General features: G+C 42.9%; 2 protein-coding genes and 1 non-coding gene across 7 annotated transcripts in view; 2 read left to right on the top strand and 1 right to left on the bottom strand.

The window, feature by feature from the left end:
- LOC121540512 (ecotropic viral integration site 5 protein homolog) overlaps window positions 1–11,486 on the bottom strand; it is a 104,803-nt gene extending 93,317 nt beyond the window's left edge. For 3 of the 5 annotated variants that reach the window (XM_045207698.1, XM_045207700.1, XM_045207702.1), the window contains exon 1: window positions 11,240–11,485. The gene's annotated coding sequence lies outside the window, so the exon portion shown is untranslated. Of the gene's footprint in view, window positions 1–119; window positions 520–11,239 lie in introns of those variants that run through there. The other 2 variants (XM_045207703.1, XM_045207699.1) reach the window with 2 other exon arrangements.
- Window positions 11,487–15,818: 4,332 nt separating this feature from the next.
- On the top strand, window positions 15,819–21,747 carry LOC121540511 (60S ribosomal protein L5). Its single transcript, XM_041849443.2, has 8 exons — window positions 15,819–15,924; window positions 16,462–16,531; window positions 16,692–16,807; window positions 17,266–17,400; window positions 18,095–18,297; window positions 19,250–19,427; window positions 21,123–21,211; window positions 21,584–21,747. The coding sequence occupies exons 1-8, from the start codon at window positions 15,922–15,924 to the stop codon at window positions 21,684–21,686; spliced, it is 897 nt and encodes a 298-aa protein (XP_041705377.1). The 5' UTR covers window positions 15,819–15,921; the 3' UTR covers window positions 21,687–21,747.
- Window positions 20,727–20,824, top strand: LOC121540995. The gene has a single exon (XR_005995640.1). It is a non-coding gene; the product is annotated as a small nucleolar RNA SNORD21 (small nucleolar RNA).
- Window positions 21,748–26,769: the final 5,022 nt, after the last annotated feature.

Genomic DNA, 26,769 nt, shown 5'->3' with positions numbered 1-26,769 from the left:
CAATTTCAGAACAATCTGAGATGGTGGGTGTCAAAATCCTCTTTCTTTGACTTTTTGGAGATAGAATGACCCAGTTATAAAAAGAATGACACTATTCAAATCTTCACAGATACTCCTACCTGTAAAGAGTGTTGCTATTCCAAATGTAGTCTTTACAATCCATGCAGAAATCCAGTCAGTATCAACAAAAGGAAAACAGTTTAGAAAAAACTTCCAACAGTAGATAAGAACTTTAGGCAGAAAAGACTGCCGAGATCAGTAACACTCCAGGGAATTGAAACAGCTTCTCCTAAGTTTGTCTCCTAACTTTACAGTCTTTTGTCACCTAACTCCATTTTCTGAACAATCGTCTCAAAGCAGATTCGCTGTGTGTCTTCCGGTACTTTGCCAAGTCATGTGCTGATCACACTGTCATGGCAGGCAGGGTCAAAGTGCTGTTCCTCCTCCTGAGATATTCAAAATGTATGCACATATGAACACACACAGTGAGAGACACAGAGAGAGAGAAAGAGAGAGAGAGAGAGAGAGAGAGACAGAGAGAGACAGAGAGAGAGACATACAGAGAGAGAGAGAGACACAGAGAGAGAGAGAGACACACAGAGAGAGAGAGAGACAAACAGACACAGAGAGAGCGAGACACACAGAGAGAGCGAGACACACAGAGAGAGCGAGACACACAGAGACACACAGAGAGAGAGAGAGACAGAGAGAGAGACAGAGACAGAGAGAGACAGAGAGAGAGAGAGAGAGAGACAGACAGAGAGAGACAAAGAGAGAGAGAGAGACAGAGAGAGACAAAGAGAGAGAGACAGAGAGAGACAAAGAGAGAGAGAGACAGAGAGAGAGACAGAGAGAGAGAGAGAAAGAGCGAGAGAGAGAGAAAGAGAAAGAGAAAGAGAAAGAGAGAGAGAGAGACAGAGAGAGAGAGAGAAAGAGCGAGAAAGAGCGAGAGAGAGAAAGAGCGAGAGAGAGAGAAAGAGCGAGAGAGAGAAAGAGCGAGAGAGAGAGAGAGAGAGAGAGAGAGAGAGAGAGAGAGAGAGAGAGAGAGAGAAAGAGAGAGAAATAGAGAGAGAGAGAGAGAGAGAGAGACAGAGACAGAGAGCTACTGTACTCAGTTTCCACTAGCTATAAGCCTAATATTGCAGTGTTTAGAATAACTAATTAGTAATTTCTGCTGAAAGAAATCAAGCCCACGGCTCTACCCTGTCCCATGACACAAAAGGTTTAGAAAGCAGCAGCTGTTACCATTCTGCTGGAATGGAAATACAGACAGCTGTTCCTCTGGAGAGAAGACGCCTACAAACCCCACCTGCACTGCAACACGTTTTTATCTAGTGCTGTTGAGGGCCCCATTCTAGGGAGTTACGCATATGACTCAAGTGACTCAAATAGAGGATCATTGTATACCTAGGCGAACTATATTCAGCCACAATGTGATTGACAATGTTTTATTACACCTCTGGGAGCATAGAGTCACGACTTGACATTTTAACCATATCCTGTCATTTCGAGCCGCAGTAGTAATGAGCCCAGACTGACATCTCTAAAAAGAAATCCACATTTATTTATTTTTTGAAGGCTCACCTCAAATCACTTATCAAATCAAATCACATTTTATTGGTCACATACACGTGTATAGCAGATGTTATTGCGGGTGTAGCGAAATGCTTGTGCTTCTAGCTCTGACAGTGCAGTAATATCTAACAAGTAATATCTAACAATTTCACAACATATACCCGATACACACAAATCTAAGTAAGGAATTAATTAAGAATATATACATATATGGACGAGTGATGTCAGTGCGGCATGGACTAAGATACAGTAGAGTAGTATAGAATACAGTATATACATATGAGATGAGTAATGCAGATATGTAAACATTATTAAAGTGACTAAGATCCCGTAGAATAGTATAGAATACAGTATATACATATGAGATGAGTAATGCAAGATTTGTAAACATTATTAATGTGGCTAGTGTTCCATTTCTTTAAAGTGGCCAGTGATTCTAGTCTATGTCTATAGGCAGCAGCCTCTAACGTGCCTTACCACACACAAACCTGCGGGAGCAGATAGTGATATCGCTACCAGAGTGATTCTCATAGGCTTGTTCTGAAAAGTAACAACTCATGTCTCCTCTTTAGGGGTGCAAATTTCAGTCAATATTGCTGCCGACCAGCGAGTGAAACCTCTCGCGTCGGGTTCCTGTGTGGCTCAGTTGGTAGAGCATGGCATTTGCAACGCCAGGGTTCTGGGCTCTATTCCCACGGGGGACCAGTGCGAATGAAAATGTGTGCACTCACTACTGTAAGTTGCTCTGGATAAGAGCGTCTTATAAATGACTAAAATGTAAATGTAAATGTCTCTTCCTCTCTGATGCTATGCATGCATACAAGGACCAGACTTTTTTCATGAAGAGCTTAATGGAAAACATGCAACAATAGCAAGCCTACCCTCTTACAGCCAAAATGCAATTAGCAGAAAACACCTTTCTAAACAGCGCACCTAATGCGAGCAGTTCCATATGTGACAGAGATACAAATCTCCTAACCTTAGAAAGAGGGGGAATCTAACAGCAACAACTATGATGGGTTGCTAATATGACTAGGATTGTGCCTTTGGCTTCTGGACAACGAAAGAAAGTTGATATGAAAACCAATAGAACAGGAGAGAAAAGCTTGTTAATGGCATGAGGAAGTCTTTATAAAATAATTGCCTCCACGTTTCTATGGATGGATTTTCGCAAGGCTACTTTGAAGCAAGGTAAGACATGCCTCATTATTTGAAGTAAAGTAAAACGTTCAGGTTTCAAACAACTATACTGCCTCAAGCTCACATTGCAAAGTGGTGGGTGACGCACTGATAGTCAAAGGTAGGCAGGCTATAGCCTACGCATACGAATGGGAGGCATGCTTTAATTACGAGTTGAGATAGAGAAATAAAAATAGCTCCTATTAAACGTGGCCACCAAAGTTAACACGCAATTGCGTTTAGAATTGTTGCGCAATGACTGGGCTTACAAAAGCAGGTTTCAGTCCAGTAGCCTACATGCTTTTTGCGGAGCTACTGTCGTGCTGTCTGCCATTCCGCTCCTCAAACTAGGCTCTGTATGCTGTGTGCGTGTGATATAAGATGCATGACGACTAACAAAAATATACATGCGCTAATTTAATTCCACAAATGTATGCAAATTTACCTCTAGACCAACAAGAATGACTGGTCAAATGTATTTTCGGTGGCTTACTGATTAACGGTTAACATCCCTACTCCTTTTCTTCCCTGACCTTCTCCATAATTTATATAGAGGCAATTTTCTGCGTTCTGAGAAGGCCAGAGCCGAGCTGAAGTCGAGCAGACATTCACCTACACCTCATGCATTTTGATGTAGCTTAATGAGGAAGGATATAGAGCTGGAGCGCCATCACATAATGGGCCTCAGAGGGGGATTGATTTCTTTCTCATCTGCTAGGTCGCTGGGCTAGTTTATTGATTAAAACAACAGCATGGTCTTTAAAGGGCTTCAGTCCTGACTGAGTGTCAGATGTGTGCAAGCATCAGGTTTAGGCCTATAGCACCCCTATAGTGTGGGAGAATCTCAATTGCATACTCCTCGCGTCCTTTCTCCCCTCTTCTCGCACTCCTCAAAACCCATTGGATGAGAAAGCCAGAGGTCCCTCCTCTCTGACCTACTCAAATGGGTTTTGAGGAGGGGAGGAGAGAGGACGAGATTCTTCCCCTGACTCTCACTGCATCAATAAACTAGGTCAGGGTCACTGAAATACTATACATTACTTTAATAATAAAAAGGCGTTTAGGCTATCTATGGAATGTTGGGAAGGACATTTGTCAATGGCCTATATGATCCAAGGGCTTAGGTCCAGATAGTCATGGGATGTTGGGCCTCCTGAGCCTATTAATTAATGCTATGTAAAGTGCTAACCTATAACTGGCAGTGGTATTTCCATGGTCAAGAAACAAACAGACTATTTATCGGTGTATTCTAGTTCCTGTTTGTGTCTGCAAAAGGTTTGGGCAAGTGTTGATTCTCTCTCCAGTCTAAAACGGGAAGCCCAGGCTAGCTCTGACCCACACCTGTCACCAAGATCTGTCATCAGACTTTGCTCTGACATGTAGCCTACCTCTGTGGGACGGAATGAGTCAATGTGGCTGGCATTCTCCTTGGCCATCTGATACTTTAGACTTGGCTGAAAGACCTGTGAACTCCACTTACTATTAGTCTAAACAGCCCTCAGGCTCAAGTCTAGTAGACAGAAATAGTTATTTTAGCTGATCAGTCAGTGCAGTATTGCCAGCTCGATACTAGGCCCTATATCCTGCCTTGCACTGAAAAACAGGAAACAAGACCACCACTGTTTTTAGTGCTACACCCTGTCCCTGACCTGCCAAAAAAAAAAAGTATTTTCTCTTCTGGCCTTGCTGGAAACTAGACTAGTTACATCACAACTCTTGTTATGTATGGGTGAAATGAATGGGTGGAGCTAGTTTTGTAGGTAGTGATGTGAGAAAAAAAATGCTCTAGTTACATAACATGCTATTATTTGACAATATTATATTGATTTGTAAAAACCGCTATTGGTCAGGAGCCCGTAAAACAGACACCATTTGCTCCAGCACCATATTGGTAGCGACAATGCCACTTTCCCCTCAGGAGGCTGAACTTATTTAGGCCCTCATATCCTCAAAAAGTTGGATCATTGAGAGCATCTTGACTGACTGCATCACTGCTTGATGTGGCAACTGCTTGCCATCCGATCGAAAGGCGCTACAGAGGGTAGTGCGTACGGCCCAGTACATCACTGGGGCCGAGCTCCCTGCCATCCAGGACCTCGATGCCAGGCGGTGTCAGAGGAAGCTCTAAAAATTATCAAAGACTCCAGCCACCAAAGTCATAGACTGTTCTCTCTGCTACCGCACGGCCAGCGGTACCGATGCACCAAGTCTGTTTCCCAACCATGGTTCTTGAGTACCCCCAACAGTACACAGTTTTGTTGTAGCCCTTGACAAACACACCTCATTCAACTCAGTGAGGGCATGATTAGTTGACAAGTTGAATCAGGTGTGCTTGTCCAGGGTTACAATAAAAATATAAGCATTTCACTGTTAGTCTACACCTGTTTTTTACGAAGCATGTGACAAATAACATTTTATTTGAACCAAGCCAGGCTCTTCTAACACTCTCTGTCCGAAATGACACCCTATTCCCTATAGAGTCAGCGCACTACAGAGCCCTATGGGCCATGGTCAAAAGAGTGCACTATGTAGGGAATAGAATGCCATTTGGGAGCCAGCCTCCCTCTGGGAGCCAAGAGGAGGATGCAAGGGTGTGAGATAGGCTCCCTCAGCACATCCCCAATGTGTTATGCCAGGCAGAACTAACCGGTAGGAGAAAAGATTACTCTGAAGATTAACACTGAAAAGAAGGAAGATGAGAGAGAGAGCAGCCTGTTCCAGGGTTTAATGCTTCAGATCATTTGTGCTGAGTGAACATACACATATTGTAGTAGGGTACAGTGAGAGCCTCACCCTTATGTCTCTCTCTGCTGAGCACCTAAATCAAAAACATTCTGACTGGTGTGGAGGTGTGTCTGTGCACTGGGACATAACAGGGGAGGGGAACAAAAACAGAACATGTTCTCACATACAGTGCCTTAATACTAGGACCATATGGTCCACTGAGATGATGTAAGATTGACTGTCTAAATCTATAGACCTGTCAGAAAAGGAGGAGATGGCCTATTCTTCTAGCAGCTAGCCCACTGGCTGGATGTGGCTCGGACAGGCAACTCACTCATGCACAGGACGTACTCCAGGAGTAAAGGCACCCGCATGCTTCCCAGCCGAAGCAGTTTGGTAGAGTTTGTGCATAAATTGTGACGTTTTTGTTCATTTTGGACTTCGGTGAGGGTTTTTTCGGTTGTTTGGGCACACAAATATTTTTCTGGAGGCACGCCGAAGTTCGGAGCCGAAGTCTACGCCCCTTCATCGGTGATTGGTCAACAGTAGGGATTCTGTGGGTCCTCTGTAGCTCAATTGGTAGAGCATGGCACTTGTAACGCCAGGGTAGTGGGTTCGATCCCTGGGACCACCCATACATAAAAATGTATGCACACATGACTGTAAGTCGCTTTGGATAAAAGCGTCTGCTAAATGGAATATTATTATTATTATTATTATTCTTCTTCTTCAATAAAGTCTTTGTTATCATTCAATGAGAGACGACTCGTGGTCATGCAAATTTTTTTATTGAAAAATACGGCACCAAACTTCTTAGTTAGATGTAAAATTGCGCGACTAAGATCTCTTCGGCAAAAACGTCAAAATTAATGATTGATTTCATGAGTTATCTTAGATTAATTCTGAATATTTTGAGGAAGTGTATACTGGCTATGGCATCTCAAAATGGACTAACAGTACTATTGCCGCTTTTCTATCGTTTTTAAAGCGAAGGTCTTTTAAGGGAGTATGTGAGCGCACTCATTTGGTTTGGCTTGGCGCCAGCCGAACTGAAGCATGCTGACGCTTTAAGCCTAGGCCTATGTGGTTAAAAACCTGATGAAAGGGTTGCTACTACATTCTTCTCAGCAGCTAGGCCTATGCCCAGTCTGGGTCCCCCTACATAAATCCTGGTTGGGTGCAGTCTGATCATTCCCTCTTTTGTTAAACCAAGGAACAGAGGGGTGAATGAATGGGACTGCATCCCAAATGCCCCCCTATTGCCTATATAGTGCACTACTTTTGACCAGGGCCCATAGGGCTCAGGTCAAAAGTATTGCACTGTATAGGCAATAGGGTGCCATTTGGGATGTAGAGAGAGAGAACCATTCTGCATGGCTAATGAAAGGCACAGCAAGGCAAGATTCTGAAGTCTGAATAAAGGGCTGCTTAGCAAAACAACATCGCCGGTGAGATCAGCGAACTGAAACTCACCAAGGCCAACAGCAGTCTAGAGCAATGTATCTCAGTGCAGTGCAGCTGAATAGACAAACCTCTGGAAATGTAGCACTACTAACTCAACTAGGATATGCCAAATCCAGCTATCAATTAGACTATTTTCCTAATTTCAATCGCAGCATGGCACAGCGATTAGAAAACAGAATGTTAATGAGGGCCACCTTCAGAGAACAAGAACAAACATTCCATTTGCTGCTGTCTGAGAGGGTATGGGAAAGGAGGGCTGCCAGAAAGGGCACACTGTCTATCAGGCATGAGAATAAAGGCTTTTCAGTTCACACACAGAAGGAATCTCAGATTGGTGCAGTGTACATTCAGCATTTTCAATGGACTCCTTGAGGGTCTTTCCTCAATGTACAATGCAATAAGAGTTATACGGTTAGCTGGAACTCAAATGGAAAACCTAGGCTAGACAATTTACATGTGGCCTACAACAGTATTCCCATGTTGACACCGTGGAACGGGGCACCTCCTTACAACCTTCAAGAATACATTATCAATTGTGGTGACTCAACTGGTTTTATGACAACAAATATCCACACACTATGATGTTCTTAAGCAAATGAAAGCTAAAATCACTCCTTAGGATTCAAGTGGAGCCTGCCATACCTGTAGTCTACTCTATATGGTTCATGGTTAGACAATTATGAAGGGGGGAGCACTCTGTCATAAAACAACGAGCAAAGTGTTTGACAGAGGCAAGTACAGACAAGCCAGTCCTCCACAAGCCCTGTCTCTCTCAGTGGTGTGATTCAAATCTGAAGTCACACTCCCACACTACTCCTCCTAGCCAACAAAACACCAAGAGGTTACATGGCAGGAATGTCTGGCCAGGACTGTGAGACGGCAGAGCAGACCGGTATGTGACTCTATTACAAAGCACAAATGTCTAAAACAGGTGTGCCTATGAGTCCAGTGCTAAGGCAGTAGTTTCCTAGTGTTATCAACTAGGCAAGGTGTAAGATAATAGGGAGCCATTTTTAGTGCAGGAAGAGAAAGAGAAATGTGAGTGTTAGCTAGCTACAGCATTACTAGCTAACACCCAGCATAGCAACAGATGACTGCATGCCTGGACCAGCAGTTAAGTGGATCAAGATGAAAGCGGATCTTCAGCACTTCTGCGTTCCAAATGGCACCCTATTCCCTATAGTACACTACTTTTGACATAAGGCTCTGGTCAAAAGTAGTGCACCATAATATAGGGAATAAGGTGCTATTTGGGGCGTAGCCATTAAGCTAGGCTAGGGTTGAGGAGGGTTCCTGCACAGTGAGAGTGCAGCTACAGGATGATTACTTCCAAGGATCAGATGGAAACGGTGGAGTTTATAGAAACATTTCAGCAGGGATTTCATCCTATGATGAAAAGTTATTGGTGTGCTTACTTTCAATGAAAAGTAAACACACTAAGAGGAGAACGGAAAATCTATGCCCTCGGCTGGCCCAACCTACATTGACTGTTATTTCTCACTGTACACAAAGAACTGGATGGCTGTACAGTAGAGGAGGCAACAGTTAGCTACTGTTCTCCCTCTCAGCCAATGACAGGAGTTTGTCAGCCAATAGCTAGCAGATCTGACCTGCTTGCTTACAGCTGCACTAGGGTCGGACAGCATTCCTTTGTTTATTAAGACACAGTGGAGCAGGCACGAGATATGGATCGGAAACCGTACCTCAATTCAATGGTGTAGTTGTGCCTGGTGAAGTGGGTATACTTTTTGATACTTTATTTTGCAAAAAATAAATACTAAGATGTCCTGCCCGGCAAAGGAAAGGTGCCTTGTGTGAACAATTCTATGAGAAACAGTGACATACACTCTGAATGACCTAAAATTATAAATCCCATATTGGTCTTACACACAATCAGGCCAATCCAAGTTTACCGGTGTGAAATGGCTAACTAGTTAGCGGTGTACTAGTTAGCAGTATGCGCTAGTAGCATTTCAATCGATGACGTCACTCGCTCTGAGACCTTGAAGTAGTTGTTTCCCTTGCTCTGCAAGGACTGCGGCTTTTGTGGAGCGATAGGTAACGATGCTTCATGGGAGGCAGTTGTTGATGTGTTCAGAGGGTCCCTGGATTGAGCCCAGGTTGGGATGGACGCAATACTGTTACGCAAGCTGTACTGTGCAAGTAGGCATACTATTGAAACAGATAAATGAAGCTATCAACTCAGTCAGAACTTCACAGGTTTCAGATTTCCCCTTTTTTTCCTCATGTTTTTGCTCTCAAAGTCACACTGTAATAGAAAAAGAACAACATTGGATGTTCTTTGTCCATAACAACACTTAAACCACATCAGGAGACCACTTTTGAGGTCAGGGAAAAATCTAAGAAATGTTGTTTTTTGTGTAGTTACCCTTTAATTCAAGTGCCCTGGCACATAGCACTGTTGTTTGGTTAGCGGTGTTTCTGTAGCACATGAGATGGAGTTTACAAACCAAATCGCCACTGGATTGATGCAAATAATCATGATTTCATTCTACCAGGTACACATAGGCTACTTTGTAGCTAGTTAAAAGGGTGCACTATGCAGAAAACTCTCCGCCATTTCCTGGTTACTAAAATTATAAGTTTGCCTAATTTCAGTTTATGTGACAAAACAATTAAGTATAGTGTACAGACTCATTGTACCACCTAAACCACTGTGAAAATATATGTTCCATAAAAAAAATGTAGTTTTAGCTGATGTACAAAAACCGAAAGTAAAAGACGAATAAATTAAATTTAAGAACGGGAAGTATAGAAATAGTGCACATAGAACAGATCTACCACTTCTTAGACTTGCTTTCAGTGAGAATGACAGATCTGTAACTCACATTTCTATGTGAATTTGGTCAGGTCACCAAAAAGTTACATATTGCAGCTTTAAAATGTAATTGAGAAGGTTTTTGGGAAGGCCATTCCATCTACCAGAAGACGGTTAGGCCTATCATTAGCATCACTATTTTTCCGATTCCTTGATTGTTTGAAACCTGGACTTTTTACTTCATATTATGAGGCATGTCTTACCTTGCTTCAAAGTAGCCTATAGCCAAAATCCCATCATAGAAACATAGAGGCAATTATTTTATAGACTTCCTCATATGCGTTCTTCTATTGGTTTTCTTTCAACTTTTTTTCATTGTCTAGCAGCCAAAGCCATTATCCTAGTCATATTAGCAACCCATGATAGTTGTTGCATCTTTAGATCTCCCCTCTTTCTAAACTTCTAATGGATATTTTCATCTCTGTCCATGAAACCGTTTGCATTTGCGGTGCACATTTTAGAACAGTGTTTTCCCGCAAGTGTATATTTTGCATTTGTGAAATTATTTAGATGTGATATGAAAGTAGAGGGATTTATGTTTCTAGAAAAGTACTGCAATTGAGAATCAATTCACGTTTAGATGGATTATTTGCCTATTTTGGCTTCAAGAGCCAATGAGCCCTTTAAACAGAACTTGTAAGGTCCTTGGACTAAGGAGTAACATTAGGCTCCTTTCGTCCAATATTGGGCTAGTCCGACCCTAGTGCAGCTGTAAGTAAGCGGGTTAAATCTGCTGGCTAGTCAGCTAGACACTTCATTTGAAGAACTCACCTGGAAACTGACTGGTGGTGGCTAGAAACAGATTTAACTTAAACTATATCAGCTGTCTTGAAAGTAACTGTAAAACGATAAGCTAAAAACTTTTCTTTCAACCATTGTGTGACTATCTAGTATGACAGTAAAATGTAACTAGCTACAGCAACTGAAATGTGTTTAACAGAGGTTGCTTGTGAAGTATCTGATGAGGTGAGAGTTTTGTTAGCTGTCCACATAATTACTTTCTGAAGTTCCTTGGCTGGCTTCAGGAAATAGTTTGCATGCAGTTTAGCTAGTTAGCGATGAATTATTAATTCATAGCAAACACTTGTGCATATCCTCGATGAACAAACAGCTTATTAGCTAGGGAAGTTGCTAGTTAGTTAGCTTAGCTAGGTAGCTAACCAGTTAGCTAATGCCGTTTACATGATTAGCCAGGCAGCAAGTTAGCTAACTAGCTAGCTAAAGTTATTTAGTGACATAAAAATCTGAACTGAAATACAGTGCCGTCTCAAGCAACCTACAGTAGCAGACGCATGATTAGCTCCAGACTATTTCCAAACACTGAAGATAGCTAGCTAGCTAGCTAGCTAACATGAAACCTACCCGGTGGAGAGGAAAAGTAGCTACACAACTATTAACGTTTGCTAGCTAAAACAGCTCCTTGCTCTCAAAAAATAAAAAAGTCTGAGCCGCGCTTACCTTGTCTGAAGCCTTTTCAATTCTCAGAGATAAATATTAACTTTCCATGGACCAAAGTACAACTGCACAGTCTTGCGCAATTGAACTACATGGAGTTCAACAGCCCGGTTTCAGAATTTTTTTTATGCGGAGTTTCAGTTTGCTAGCTAGCTGATTCCACCACCAGGCAACAGCTCCACAGTCCAACCCATCAAGCCGAATTTGTGTAGCCTACACAAATCTACAGCCTGCTCGCGCCAACAAAAGGGCAGCTCCAATGTTTACATCCACTGTACAGAGCATGCGTCACGTCGATCGACCTGAAAAACCTAACAACTGAAAAATAGTACACTACTGTCATCTGGTGATTATTTTATTGCCCTGCACTTAGCTACAGACACATTTAACTCTGGCCTCTTTATAAACTCCATTAGCTAGGCCTATAGTTTTTTTTTAAATAATGCAAGTTCATGTCAACTATTTCTTATCAGCACACAACGTAATACACTATCAGAGAATATAGTAGACCCATTGGATAATTCTGTATCAGTTTTTATCTCATAAAAAATTATCTAAACAATTTTCTTATCATATAATATTAACCAGTTTTCATATTCATAAACCTTCTATTGTTTAATTTTGCTCTGTAAAACAGTATGCTCCTATTAGCTGGAGTCTACTAAAGTCAAGAGTAACTGCAAAGAACTGGAAGCCAATCACTACAGCACAAACTCACCTGAGGCTCACTGTCTCTGACAATACTATCAATTCCACAGGAAGTTTTGGAATTTTGCTGCACGGACTAGATCACAGAAAACATGCCACACTCAGAGTGGGTGACAGAGAGACAATGTCAATCAAAAAATGTCAAAATAAAGGTTCACTATCAGCTGTCCAGCTCAGACTAAAAAAGCACTTAAGCCTTTTCTGAGACAGGTGAGAATGAGGTGAATGGCAGAGCCGACTATCTTGATCCACATATGAACAAAAGGTCATCAAACAAACTTTTCTGGTTTTACATGGAAGTGCTTACGTAAATATCATATTTCTTATGTTAGCCACACCCTTGTCTGTCCTAAAAAAAATGGCTGACGTACAGTGAAGGAAAAAGGTATTTGATCCCCTGCTGATTTTGTACGTTTGCCCACTGACAAAGACATGATCAGTCTATAATTTTTTATAGGTTTATTTGAACAGTGAGAGACAGAATAACAACAACAAAATCCAGAAAAATGCATGTCAAAAAATGTTATAAATTGATTTGCATTTTATTGAGGGAAATAAGTATTTGACCCCTCTGCAAAACATTACTTAGTACTTGGTGGCAAAACCCTTCTTGGCAATCACAGAGGTCAGATGTTTCTTGTAGTTGGCCACCAGGTTTGCACACAACTCAGGAGGGATTTTGTCCCACTCCTCTTTGCAGATCTTCTCCAAGTCATTAAGGTTTTGAGGCTGACGTTTGGCAAATCAAACCTTCAGCTCCCTCCACAGATTTTCTATGGGATTAAGGTCTGGAGACTGGCTAGGCCACTCCAGGACCTTAATGTGCTTCTTCTTGAGCCACTCCTTTGTTGCCTTGGCCGTGTGTTTTGGGTCATTGTCATGCTGGAATACCCATCCACAACCCATTTTCAATGCCCTGGCTGAGGGAAGGAGGTTCTCCCCCAAGATTTGACGGTATATGGCCCCGTCCATCGTCCCTTTGATGCGGTGAAGTTGTCCTGTCCCCTTAGCAGAAAAACACCCCCAAAGCATAATGTTTCCACCTCCATGCTTGACGGTGGGGATGGTGTTCTTGGGGTCATAGGCAGCATTCCTCCTCCTCCAAACACGGCGAGTTGAGTTGATGCCAAAGAGCTCCATTTTGGTCTCATCTGACCACAACACTTTCACCCAGTTCTCCTCTGAATCATTCAGATGTTCATTGGCAAACTTCAGACGGGCATGTATATGTGCTTTCTTGAGCAGGGGGACCTTGCGGGCGCTGCAGGATTTCAGTCCTTCACGGCGTAGTGTGTTACCAATTGTTTTCTTGGTGACTATGGTCCCAGCTGCCTTGAGATCATTGACAAGATCCTCCCGTGTAATTCTGGGCTGATTCCTCACCGTTCTCATGATCATTGCAACTCCACGAGGTGAGATCTTGCATGGAGCCCAAGGCCGAGGGAGATTGACAGTTATTTTGTGTTTCTTCCATTTGTGAATAATCGCACCAACTGTTGTCACCTTCTCACCAAGCTGCTTGGCGATGGTCTTGTAGCCCATTCCAGCCTTGTGTAGATCTACAATCATGTCCCTGACATCCTTGGAGAGCTCTTTGGTCTTGTCCATGGTGGAGAGTTTGGAATCTGATTGATTGATTGCTTCTGTGGACCGGTGTCTTTAATACAGGTAACAAGCTGAGATTAGGAGCACTCCCTTTAAGAGTGTGCTCCTAATCTCAGCTCGTTACCTGCATAAAATACACCTGGGAGCCAGAAATCTTTCTGATTGAGAGGGGGTCAAATACTTATTTCCCTCATTAAAATGCAAATCAATTTATAAAATTTTTGACATGCGTTTTTCTGGATTTTTGTTGTTGTTATTCTAACTCCTACTGTTCAAATAAACCTACCATTAAAATTATAGACTGATCATGTCTTTGTCAGTGGGCAAACGTACAAAATCAGCAGGGGATCAAATACTTTTTTCCCTCACTGTAAGACTCTTGGCTACGCCATACGTCTGTCTATTATGGACTGAAAATACATACAGTACATACCACACATTAATAACAGAAAAAAACCTCCCTTATGATGACGCTTGTATGTTCTGTACAACACCCTTTGGGTGTGTCTGTTGTTTTTATTATTAACATTTTCCTTTAGCAAAATGTAGATACCTTACAATAAGGAAAACAAAATGTTCATTTTTATTCAGTAAATTGTGCCATCAGAAAGTATTCACACCCCCTTGACTTTTTCCACAATATGTTGTGTTATAGCCTGAATTTAAAATGGATTAAAAATGAAAAGCTTGATTTAATAAGTATTCAACCCCTTTGTTATGGTAAGCCTAAATAAGTTCAGGAGTAAAGATTTGCTTAACAAGTCACATAATAAGTTGCATGGACTCACTATGTGTGCAATAATAGTGTTTAACATGATTTTTGAATGACTACCTCCTCTCTGTACCCCACACATACAATTATCTGGAAGGCCCCTCAGTCAAGCAGTGAATTTCAAACACAGATTCAACCACAAAGACCAGGGAGGTTTTCCGATGCCTCGCAAAGAAGGGCACCTATTGGTAGATGGGTGCACATGTAAATTGAATATCCCTTTGAGCATGGTGAAGTTATTAATTGCACTTTGGACGGTGTATCAATACCCCCAGGCACTACAAAGATATAGGCATCCTTCCTAACTCAGTGGCTGGAGAGGAAGGAAACCGCTCAGGGATTTCACCATGAAAACAGTTACAGAGTTTAATGGCTGTGATAGGAGGAAACTGAGGATGGATCAACAACATTGTAGTTACTCCACAATACCAACCTAATTGACAGAGTGAAAAGAAGGAAGCCTATACAGAATATTTGCATCCTGTTTGCAACAAGGCACTAAAGTAATACTGCAAAAAACGTGGCAAAGCAATTCACTTTTTGTCCTGAATAGAAAGTGTTATGCTTGGGGCAAATCCAATACAACACATTACTGAGTAGCACTCTTCATATTTACAAGCATAGTGGTGGCTACATCATGTCATGGATATGCTTGTAATCGTTAAGGACTGGGGAGTTTTTCAGAATAAAAAATAAATTGAATGGAGCTGAGCACAGGCAAAATCCTAGAGGAAAACCTTGTTCAGTCTGCTTTCCACCACACTGGAAGATGAATTCACCTTTCAGCAGGACAATAACCTAAAACACAAGGCCAAATCTACACTGGAGTTACTTACTAATGAGACATAATGTTCCTGAGTGGCAGAGTTTTTACTTGAATCTGTTTGAAAGTCTATGGCAAAACCTGAAAGTGTTTGCCTAACAATGATCAACAACCAATTTGATAGAGATTGAATAATTATTTAAAGAATAACGGGCAAATTCTGCACAATCCAGGTGTGGAAAGCTCTTAGAGATTTACCCAGAAAGACTCATAGCTGTAATCGTTGCCAAAGGTTATTCTAACATGTATTGACTCAGGGGGTTGAATACTTATCTAATCAAGATATATTTTTTAATTAATCTTTTACAAATGTTAGAACTTTTCTTCCACTAACATTACAGAGTATTTTGTGTAGATCGTTGGCAAAAAAATACAATTAAATCAATTTTAATCCAACTTTTTAACACAACAAAATGCCGAAAAGGTCAAGGGGTGTGAATACTTTCTGAAGGCATGCACATACAGCATGGTACAGTCACAGAGTGATGTCATTTGTGTTGTATGATGGTTTATTACAACCCCACAAAGAAAAATCACACGGTCATACACATTTTTGATCATGTACTCTTGTTTGAGCCGTCTTATCAGCTGGTATTGTCGTTGTTCATTATGTACAGTAGATGGCAGTGCAGTATTTTCCCTACTCTTCTGCTACATCCTGCGTCGCACTATTTACGGAACATGCGCAATGCAAACTTCCTTTTTCTAGTGCAGCGGAGTGAAATCCCCAGTCTTTGACTCCAGGCTCCTGGCTAAGGAGACAGAAAAGGCTGCAACATGGTTAGTAAAACGCCAAAATACATTCCTACATACATATATAAGACATCAGATGTGTGTTGTCTGCAATCACATGTTTTTGATGTTTATGAAAATCCTTGGATGAAGATGGATTCTGTCCGGCTACTCGGCTACTGTTCACCGGGGTCTATCAAACGTGGCCTAATGGCCGCCTTCATGAATTAATGTTTCCTGTAGCGCTGTAGAGATCTTCCTAGCTATGTGTTACTTTGCTTGATGTGTGGATATTGTCTATCATGTCCCGTGATGTGAATCGCTAATAAACATGTTTGCAGTGTTGCCAAACACTAAAAGTAGCAAAGGTAAGGCTGGCTAACAGGCTAGCTAGCTGTTTCTAACACTATCAGCGATGACAGGCCCAATACTCAGTGCAACAGAATGTCTGATGGCTTTAGCCTCATAAAATACACGTTTAATTGCAGCATGTGTAATGTTAGGGATACGTTTTGTGTGTTGACAGGTAGCTGGATAGTTGTAGTTACTGACACATGCAAACTACATTACTGTCTTCTCTCATAGGGTTTCGTGAAAGTGGTGAAGAATAAGGCCTACTTCAAGAGGTACCAGGTCAAATTCAGGAGGAGGAGAGGTAAAATGTCTAAGATTTGTTTTAGGACTTAAGAATCAAGTAGAAAGTCTAAACTTGAAAATGCCATGACTGTCTGGATCTTTCATTTCACACTAAAGACGCTATTCATTCCACTGATGCACCTCCACCTGACTGACTTGGGTATCCTTGTTGTGCTTAGAGGGAAAGACCGACTACTTCGCCCGTAAGCGCCTGGTCATCCAAGATAAGAACAAGTACAACACACCCAAGTACAGGATGATCGTCCGCTTCTCCAACCGGGATATTGTCTGCCAGGTAAGATGTGTTTCACATGAGAAAATGCAGCTGGAATTACCACAATGGACACAGAACTTATGGCCACATACTCATTCTCCAATCCCAGATACATAGCTAATCATTTAGCAGAAGGTTTTAGCCAAAGCATTTTATGATTGACAGTAACACTTATTCATCAGTAGCACACGATTGGCAGTTACACATGTGGCTCATGTTAGTCAAACCCACAACTCTGTTGCCACCTGAGCACCATGCTCTAGTCCAGTTGGAACTGCATTCTCACCTTCAGCTATATTTTCCCTATCATTCTCACATGTCCCATGTGGTAACAATGATCAAGGAGGGAATGGGAAATGTCCCATTCCATGAGGGATTGACTGATTACCAAAGATCAGGGCCACACGATTATGCCTTGAATGTTGTAGCCTATATTGTCATATTTTATCATGTGTTGCATGCTTGTGTATTTGCTCTAGATTGCCTATGCCAAGATCGAGGGGGACATGATCGTGTGCGCCGCCTACTCCCACGAGCTGCCCAAGTACGGCATCGCCGTGGGTCTGACGAACTACGCAGCAGCCTACTGCACTGGTCTGCTGCTAGCCCGCAGGGTAAGATCAGTTCTCATACACCCCCCACTCTTACCTGATGGCTACTACTTTAGTTTTAGTCAGTTTTCAGGACTGGGTCTTAGTAGTTCATGGCTATTCTATGTTTCTGCCCTGTTAGAGAAATGCTGGATTTTCTCAAAGACTTTTTAAATACCATTTCCTTTCCTCAAGCCTTATTTAGTCTTCAATGCCTTGAAATATGATGGATGCTATATGGATAGTTGGTGCTCAAATTGCTAAGCTATTGACAGAACTCTGGGTCATGTTCTCGATTGCACAAAATTGTTGTGTATTATAGCGATGCCATGACATCCTGTTCAACATGAGAGAAAGAAGCATGTCTGTTCTATATCTGAATTGTCAAACAATCCTATTGAACGTGACCCTGCTTTGCTCATTGTGAAGAATTGGCAATTGGTCAGCCAAAAGGCTGTCTGTCAGTTTAGTTTGCTCCACTTGTTTAGCTTGTTTAATGTGTTGCTTCAGAATCAGCCTTTGTATTTACTTTGATGTGGTCTGTCAGTGCAGCAGATTTGATTGAAATGGATTCATGGCAGCAGCATGGGTGAGTGCCTCGCTGCTTTAGCCACGTCCTGTGTTTCTTTCTTCCTGAGCGAGAACTCTACCAATGTAGTCAGCTTGGCTTAACACTACAACAGATTTCTCTAATCCCTTTATTGTCTTTCCCCTCCAGCTGCTGAACAAGTTTGGCATGGACAAGGTGTACGAGGGTCAGGTGGAGGTGACCGGAGATGAGTTCAACGTGGAGAGTATCGACGGTCAGCCAGGTGCATTCACCTGCTACCTAGACGCAGGGCTCGCTAGAACCAGCACTGGCAACAAGGTGTTCGGAGCCCTGAAGGGGGCTGTGGATGGAGGCCTGTCCATCCCTCACAGGTAATTACGCTTTTCTGTGCGTTGGGAACACACTTCTGTAGCCAGGGGCCGTGTGTCTCGGGAGTCAGTGCCGATTGTAGGATCAGCTCCCCCCGTCCACAATCGTATTCATTGTGATGTAAAAGGCTAAACTGATCCTAGATCAGTGTTCTTACTCTTGAGGCACTTGATGCATATGGCCCTAGGTCCAGATTGGTTTGTGCCATTTTCTATACATCACAAACAGATCTGCGACCAGGCTTGTATTTCTGAAGTTGTCAAGATCTATATTTTGTTTGACACACTCGAGGCTGAGCAAATTGTAGTTTGTCCTTCATTTGCCCAGGTTGATGTAACATGTCCTGTTTCAAGACGTTGCTGAGAGCAATATGATTCATTCGTTTACCATCAAAATGTGTTATATCCATAGAGATCACTCTAGTGCCCAAAAGCCTGTATTAGCATGGGTAGCGCCATTGAGGGCTTTTGTAGTAGTCAACTGGGTGGGACTTCCTATGGGTTAAGGAAGGATCACGTAATTCCATAACCAGGAGGGATCAGCCAATGAATTATACTCGTGAGGAAACATTCTATAACTGCAGGTAGCAGTAAATTGCCAACCATGGCTTTATACCTGTTCAAACAACGTATTCTAGGTGGCAGTGTGCACCCTTTCAGTTTGTTTGCCAACTCATAGAAGTAGTAAAAGGAAAATTGACTACTTCAAAATGGAGATGGCCTCAATGACGCTGCCCATGCTCTGACGCCATAATGGGAAAGATGCAATGATGCCGAAGTCTATGGTTATATCCTTGGTATTCTGCAAGAAATCATTTTAAATGGCCTTAGTGGAACTATTGGGCCTTAGTGCCTATAATCTTCAGGAAAAGTCAATAAGCGCTTTTGAATGAGCCTGGTTGTTCAGTAGCCTCTTTCAGTCTGACAGTGTCGTTTATCCCCTCTTCCCCCTCAGCACCAAGCGCTTCCCTGGGTATGACGCTGAGAGCAAAGAGTTTAATCCAGAGGTCCACCGCAAGCACATCATGGGCGTCAACGTGTCGGAGTACATGAGCTACCTGATGGAGGAGGATGAGGATGCATACAAGAAGCAGTTCTCCCGCTTCATCAAGAATGGTGTTGCCCCCGACAAGGCAAGTTCAAAGTTCACCCTGAACCCACTGTGATGTTGTATGGGGCGATTCCTGCCAATACCTGACACTCTTAGTTCCCTTACACCAGTGTTTCTGAACTCCAGTACCCCCGACAGCACACATTTTTGTTTTAGCAACCGGACAAACTCTCCTGATTTAACTGAGGGCTTGAAGAATAGTTGACAAGTTGAATCAGGTGTGCTTGTCTGGGGCTGCAACAAAAATGTGTGCTGTTGGCGGTACTTGAGGATTGGAGTTGTGAAACACTGCCTTACACCACTGCTGGATGGTTACACATCTTAATTATCTGCACCCGGTTTTCACTGAACCTGAGCTGGTATTGATAGCTACTACTGTTCTGTTAAATTTTTATGCATCATGTTTGTAAGCGTACTGGGGGGATCATATTAGCTTCTCACACCAATACATTCTGAAGGGAATGTTATGCTGAATCCCAAACCAGTCCCTTCCACTCAGCCTTCCATTTGCGCATTTATGGGGACCTCTGCCATATGCAAAAGTGTCCCAAAGCGAAGGGAGTGAAAATTGTGTGTACGGGCCAACATGAGCCTCCGCTAGACTTCAACCAAGCCAGCAAGGCTGCTGGCTCCAGAGCAAAGTGCTATGCCAACACGCACTGCGATATGTTTGGAGATTGTGCAATTTCACGCGAAAGAAGGAGGCGTGCCTAATTATGTCACATGCATGTTTGTCCTTTTTCGAGGAAATTCCTCCAAAATAAAATGTTTACTGTTAGAGGTTTATATCTTGTAAAACGACAGGAGGAATTTGTTAATTTGAATCTAATGCTTGTTTTATTATTTAAATGTGGAACATGAATTGCATCATTCAAGTCAGGTGTGTCCTGACGGGGCGGCAGGTAGCTTAGTGGTTAAGAGCGTTGTGCCAGTAACCGAAAGGTCGCTGGTTCTAATCCCCGAGCCAACTAGGTGAAAAATCTGTCTGTGCCCTTAAGCAAGGCACTTGACCCTAATTGCTCCTGTAAGTCGCTCTGGATAAGAGCGTCTGATAAATAACTTAAATGTAAAATGTAATGTCCTGAAGTAAATGGGTTCATTTAATCCTCTCGTCACTTTGGAAGTTGCCCTCAGAGTTGTCAGACACGTGACAACAGAGGGCCCTCCGAGCTTGATGGTAGGGGTGAGGCCCTCGTTTGGGATTCAGCGTTTACTTAAACTGTCACCATATTGCTTCCACCTATCCACTGCTCTCTGATCTGCAGGAGTGGTTAGGGGTCGATTTGGATTTCAGCGTACGTCTGTGTAGGAGCTGTGTGCTGCTTGATGATGATACACTTGAGGCTGAGCAAATTGTAGTTGGTCCTTCATTTGCCCAAGTTGATGTAATCAACGTTTCAAGACGGGGCTGAGAGCAGCACACAGCTTGTCATGCATGTGCTAGAAAGGAGATTCAACCGAAAATACAAAATGTCAACTCACTCCTATCAATTGCATGTCTTAAAAAAAGGGAGTGGGGGGGTGTTAATGTGTAGAGTAGAAACTATACTGAATCAGTTTGAATCAAGCTTGCGTGGTTCAGTAGTAAAGAGGGGAAGTAGATTTTTGGCTATCCAGTAGGCGCCTGTACAGTTGCGTGAACGTGTGTATTTGATTGCTGGAAATTTATTTTATGTACCCACATTATACTAATTTGTTTGCCACACTTGTCCTGCAGGTTGAGGAGATGTACAAAAAGGCCCACGCTGCGATTCGTGAGAACCCAGTCCATGAAAAGAAACCCAAGAAAGAAGTCAAGAAGAAGAGGTGAGTTGATGAGCAGTTTTGGCAATTTTATATGGGAAAGCAGTGCTACTGCATTGTTGGTTTTCATGTTATGAATCTATAACCTGATAGTAAACTTGCCTAGATGATTATGATCCCAGTTGGTGTCAATTCTATTTCAATTTGGAAGTAAACAGAAATTCAGTTTCCAATCTACCTTTACTTTAACATGACACATTGTTTACTTACTGAATTGAAATCGAAGTAACCCCAAGTCCTCAACCCTACCCCTGACATGGTAGTCAGCATTTTAAAGCAGTTTGTTGACATGAAAGCCCCCCCCTGTTCACTGACACTGTAAAAATGCATTGTTACATGTAATTCTGAAATCAATCCTCCCTGTTTGCTCACCAGGTGGAACCGTGCCAAGCTCTCTCTGGCCCAGAGGAAAGACCGCGTTGCCCAGAAGAAGGCCAGCTTCCTCAGAGCTCAGGAACAGGAGGCTGCCGACAGCTAAACTCTCTGGTCCTAATGATGGAGAAACAATGCTTGGTTCTAATAAATATATTGGAAAAGAATACAGCCTTTGTATGTTATTTGTGCACACTTATTTAGATGCTTTGATGAAAGTGTAGAAATGACTGTTTCAAGTGGTTGAGATTGTGTAGAATAGATCAGGGGTTCTCAAACTTTCAAGCTGGGCACCCCTTTTGTGATAGCAAATTCATCAGGGATCCCTTCAATCAGAACACAACTCGAGATGCTACTATGTCTTGGGCCCTGGGAAGGACCATTTAAGGCCCATCTCTTGGCATCGGAGAGAATTTTGCTGTTTTCAAGCAAGTTGCCTGCAATTCTACACTTTCTGTCATGGGACAGAGATGTTTAGTTGCCGCTTTAAAGCTAATATCCTGCAATTCTACACATTTTGCCTTGAAGCTTAAATGATTGCATTAAAAATTGATAAAGTACTGTGAATACCAATATCATTGTGAGGCCCATGTTGGTTAAGAACATAAATTGTAGATTAATTATGTTGTATTACACCCTCAACATATTCTGTAGGTAACACCTCTGCCACGCTGATCCTCAACACGGGGGCCCCTCGGTGGTGCGTGCACAGTCCCCTCCTGTACTCCCTGTTCATCCATGACTGCATGGCCAGGCACAACTCCAACACCATCATTCAGTTTGCCAATGACACAACAGTGGTAGGCCTGATCACCGACAACGATGAGACAGCCTATAGGGAGGTGGTCAGAGACCTGGCCGTGTGGTGCCAGGAAAACCTCTCCCTCAACATGATGGCCAAGTTTCCTGCCATCCAGGACCTCTATACCAGGCGGTGTCAGAGGAAAGCCGTAGTCATAGACTGTTCTCTCTGCTACCGCATGGCAAGCGGTACCGGAGCGCCAAGTCTAGGTCCAAAAGGCTTCTTAACAGCTTCTACCCCCAATCCATAAGACTCCTGAACAGCTAATCAAATGCCTACTCAGACTATTTGCATTGCCCCACCCCACCCCCTCTTTTACGCTGCTGCTACTCTGTTTATTATCTATGCAGTCACTTTTAACTACACCTACATGTACATATTACCTCAATTTACCTCAACTAACTGGTGCCTCCTGTATATAGACTCGCTACTGTTATTTTACTGCTTTTATTTTTTACTTATCGTTTACTTAACCAACAATGCAGTTTTAAGAAAAATAAGTGTTAAGGGCTTGTAAGGAGGCATTTCACAAAGATCTACACCTGTTGTATTCGGCGCATGTGACAAATACAAATTGATTTGATTTGATCCCTTTGCCAAAATGTTTAATCTGTTGGTAATATTCATTTAAAAAAATCTAAACCATAAACCAGGGGTATTCAAATCTGGACCTCGTCGCGAGTTTCACTGGATTTTTGTTTGTCCCCTCTAATTGGGGACTGTTTTCAACCTGGGACCCCAGGTGGGTGCAATTTAATAATCGTGTTGAACAAAAAAAACAGCAGTTCTCCCAACGATTATCTATTATAATGACAAGCTATTCGAGTGAATGCTCTAACAATGGAAATGCATGTCCTCAACGATGGAAGGCGAGATCATTCTAGCCAATGAGAGGGCAGATGCCTCCATTCTACCTAATTTCTACCAGCGTGTTAAATGTGCAACCAGAGGATAAAAAAACTCTAGACCACCTTTACTCCACACACAGAGATGTGTACAAAGCTCTCCCTTGCCCTCCATTTGGCAAATCTGACCATAACTATCTTCCTGCTTATAAGCAAAAACTAAAGCAGGAAGCACCAGTGACTCGGTTAATAAGGAAGTGGTCAGATGACGCGGATGCTAAGCTACAGGACTGTTTTGCTAGCACAGACTGGAATATGTTCCGGGATTCTTCCGGTAGCATTGAGGAGTACACCACATCAGTCATTGGCTTCATCAATAAGTGCATCGATGACGTCGTCCCCACAGTGACCGTACGTACATACCCCAACCAGAAGCCATGGATTACAGGCAACATCCGCACTGAGCTAAAGGGTAGAGCTGCTGCTTTCAAGGAGTGGGACTCTAACCCGGATGCTTATAAGAAATCCCGCTATGCCCTCCAACGAACCATCAAACAGGCAAAGAGTCAATACAGGACTAAGATTGAATCGTACTACACCGGCTCTGACGCTCGTCGGATGTGGCAGGGCTTGACAACTATTACAGACTACAAAGGGAAGCACAGCCGCGAGCTGCCAAGTGACACAAGCCTACCAGACGAGCTAAATCACTTCTATGCTCGCTTCGATGCAAGCAACACTGAAACATGCATGAGAGCATCAGCTGTTCCGGATGACTGTGATCACGCTTTCCGTAGCCGATGTGAGTAAGACTTTTAAGCAGGTCAACATTCACAAGGCCGCAGGGCCAGACGGATTACCAGCACGTGTACTCCGAGCATGCGCTGACAAACTGGCAAGTGTCTTCACTGACATTTTCAACATGTCCCTGACTGAGTCTGTAATACCAACATGTTTCAAGCAGACCACCATAGTCCCTGTGCCCAAGAACACTAAGGTACCCTGCCTAAATAACTACAGACCCGTAGCACTCACATATGTAGCCATGAAGTGCTTTGAAAGGCTGGTCATGGCTCACATCAACACCATTATCCCAGAAACCCTAGACCCACTCCAATTTGCATACCACCCCAACAGATCCACAGATGATGCAATCTCTATTGCACTCCACACTGCCCTTTCCCACCTGGACAAGAGGAACACCTACGTGAGAATGCTATTCATTGACTACAGCTCAGCATTCAACACCATAGTGCCCTCAAAGCTCATCACTAAGCTAAGGACCCTGGGACTAAACACCTCCCTCTGCAACTGGATCCTGGACTTCCTGACGGGCCGCCCCCAGGTGGTACGGGTAGGTAACAACACATCTGCCACGCTGATCCTCAACACGGGGGCCCCTCAGGGGTGCGTGCTCAGAGCCCTCCTGTACTCCCTGTTCACCCATGACTGCATGGCCAGGCACGGCCGTGTGGTGCCAGGATAACAACCTCTCCCTCAACATGATCAAGACAAAGGAGATGATTGTGGACTACAGGAAAAAAAAGAGGACTGAGCACGCCCCCATTCTCATCGACGGGGCTGTAGTGGAATAGGTTGAGAGCTTCAAGTTCCTTGGTGTCCACATCACCAACAAACTATCATGGTCCAAACACACCAAGACAGTCGTGAAGAGGGCACGACAAAGCCTATTCCCCCTCAGGAGACTGAAAAGATTTAGCATTGGTCCTCAGATCCTCAAAAAGTTCTACAGCTGCACCATCGAGAGCATCCTGACTGGTTGCATCACCGCCTGGTATGGCAAATTGCTTGGCCTCCGACCGCAAGGCACTACAGAGGGTAATGCGTATGGCCCAGTACATCACTGGGGCCAAGCTTCCTGCCATCCAGGACCTCTATACCAGGCGGTGTCAGAGGAAGGCCCTAAAAATGGTCAAAGACTCCAGCCCCCCTAGTCATAGACTGTTCTCTCTGCTACCGCACGGCAAGCGGTACCGGAGTGCCAAGTCTAGGTCCAAAAGGCTTCTTAACAGCTTCTACCCCCAAGCCATAAGACTCATGAACAGCTAATCATGGCTACTCAGACTATTTGCATTTTTCTCAAAGTTGCCGGAATGCCATGTGCATCCACTTATCAGTACATTTGTAATAGCCTCAACATTACCAAACTTATATTAGATCATATAAGCCTCACGTAAATCGACACGCAGAGACCTCCATTAAAAAAAAAGGCTCATCTCGCGGATAGACTTTGGGCGGAGTAAATCCTCTAGCTTCACCTCTTCCTCTCTGGTTTTCCAGACCCCCCGTCTCAGATTTGAATACCCCCGCCATAGACTATGAACATGTGTTGAAAACACTGGGCCTATTGATTCAGGAATGAAATCATATATTGGGTGATGTTACCTCATCAGTAGTTGAAAAGGGTCTCTGGGGGCATGCAATGAAAGAGATACTTAATTTATATTTAAAAGGCCCAATGTATCCATTTTTATCTCAATATCACATTTCTGCATAACCATTAACTACCTTACTGTGATTGAAAACAATCAAAATGGTCAAAAAGAAACAAAAAGAGCTTCTTAGCAAGAACAATTTCTCAAGCAAAAATGTTGCTACTACCTCTGAGTGGGGAGGGGGAAACTAGCTGTAATTGGTCTATTTTAACTAATTCACTGCCAGTGCTTGACTTGGCCTGAAATAGGTTCCGGTACTCATTTTAATTGCCGGTAGTGTTTAATATTTAGGTGCAGGAGCTCCACAATACTTCTATGTGGCGCAGCGGTCTAAGGCACTGCATCTCAGTGCTTGAGGCGTAACTACAGACCCCCTGGTTCGATTCCAGGCTGTATCACAACCGGCCGTGATTGGGAGTCCCATAGGGCGGCGCACAATTGGCCCAGCGTCGTCCGGGTTTGGCCAGTGTAGGCCGTCATTGTAAATAAGAATTTGTTCTTAACTGACTTGCCTAGTTCAATAAAGATAAAAGAAATAAGAGGAACAGGAGCTCTAGCAGTAGAACATTTTAGGTGCTGGTAGTCAAACAGCTCTTACACTAAAAGGGCATGATCATTTTCACAATTTCACAGTATTATTCAAACCTCTGTGGAAATATATATAAAACACAGGATAATCACATTTTTGACTGCACTGGGCCTTTAATGTGCAAATGTATAATGCCCTTGGATTCTAGAAAATATGAATGTCAAAATTCATTCTGAATGAAACAATTGCAACAACTGAATCAATGCAGATTTTGACGATTTTCCATCAATGTTAAATGTCAATGCTGATGTAAATAAAGATGTTAAGGGAGAAGTTGACAATGGCATTGTTTTCTAGAAATGTACAGTAAATCTAATAAAATCTAATGTAAACATTACACATATGAAATGCAACAATTCCCCCTTCCCCCTTGATTGTAACGCATTATTTTTTACCTGACACTCAGTTTGATTAACCTTGTTAACCACAGTTTGGTTAACCAACTGTATTGAGATCAAATGTTTCATAGATGAGAAAATGAGCAGAATGTCGGTCAA

Source organism: Coregonus clupeaformis, chromosome 26 (assembly GCF_020615455.1).
Source record: "Coregonus clupeaformis isolate EN_2021a chromosome 26, ASM2061545v1, whole genome shotgun sequence".
Classification (NCBI taxonomy): domain Eukaryota; kingdom Metazoa; phylum Chordata; class Actinopteri; order Salmoniformes; family Salmonidae; genus Coregonus; species Coregonus clupeaformis.
Note: the sequence above shows the minus strand (reverse complement) of the source record. Positions and strands in the feature narration are given on the sequence as shown.

What these genes read in the sequence shown, in the direction of transcription:
- LOC121540511 (XM_041849443.2), top strand. An exon ending in ACCGGGATATTGTCTGCCAG is followed by an intron (nt 16,808 to 17,265) that starts GTAAGATGTGTT and finishes TATTTGCTCTAG; the next exon opens with ATTGCCTATGCCAAGATCGA. An exon ending in AAAGAAGTCAAGAAGAAGAG is followed by an intron (nt 21,212 to 21,583) that starts GTGAGTTGATGA and finishes TTTGCTCACCAG; the next exon opens with GTGGAACCGTGCCAAGCTCT.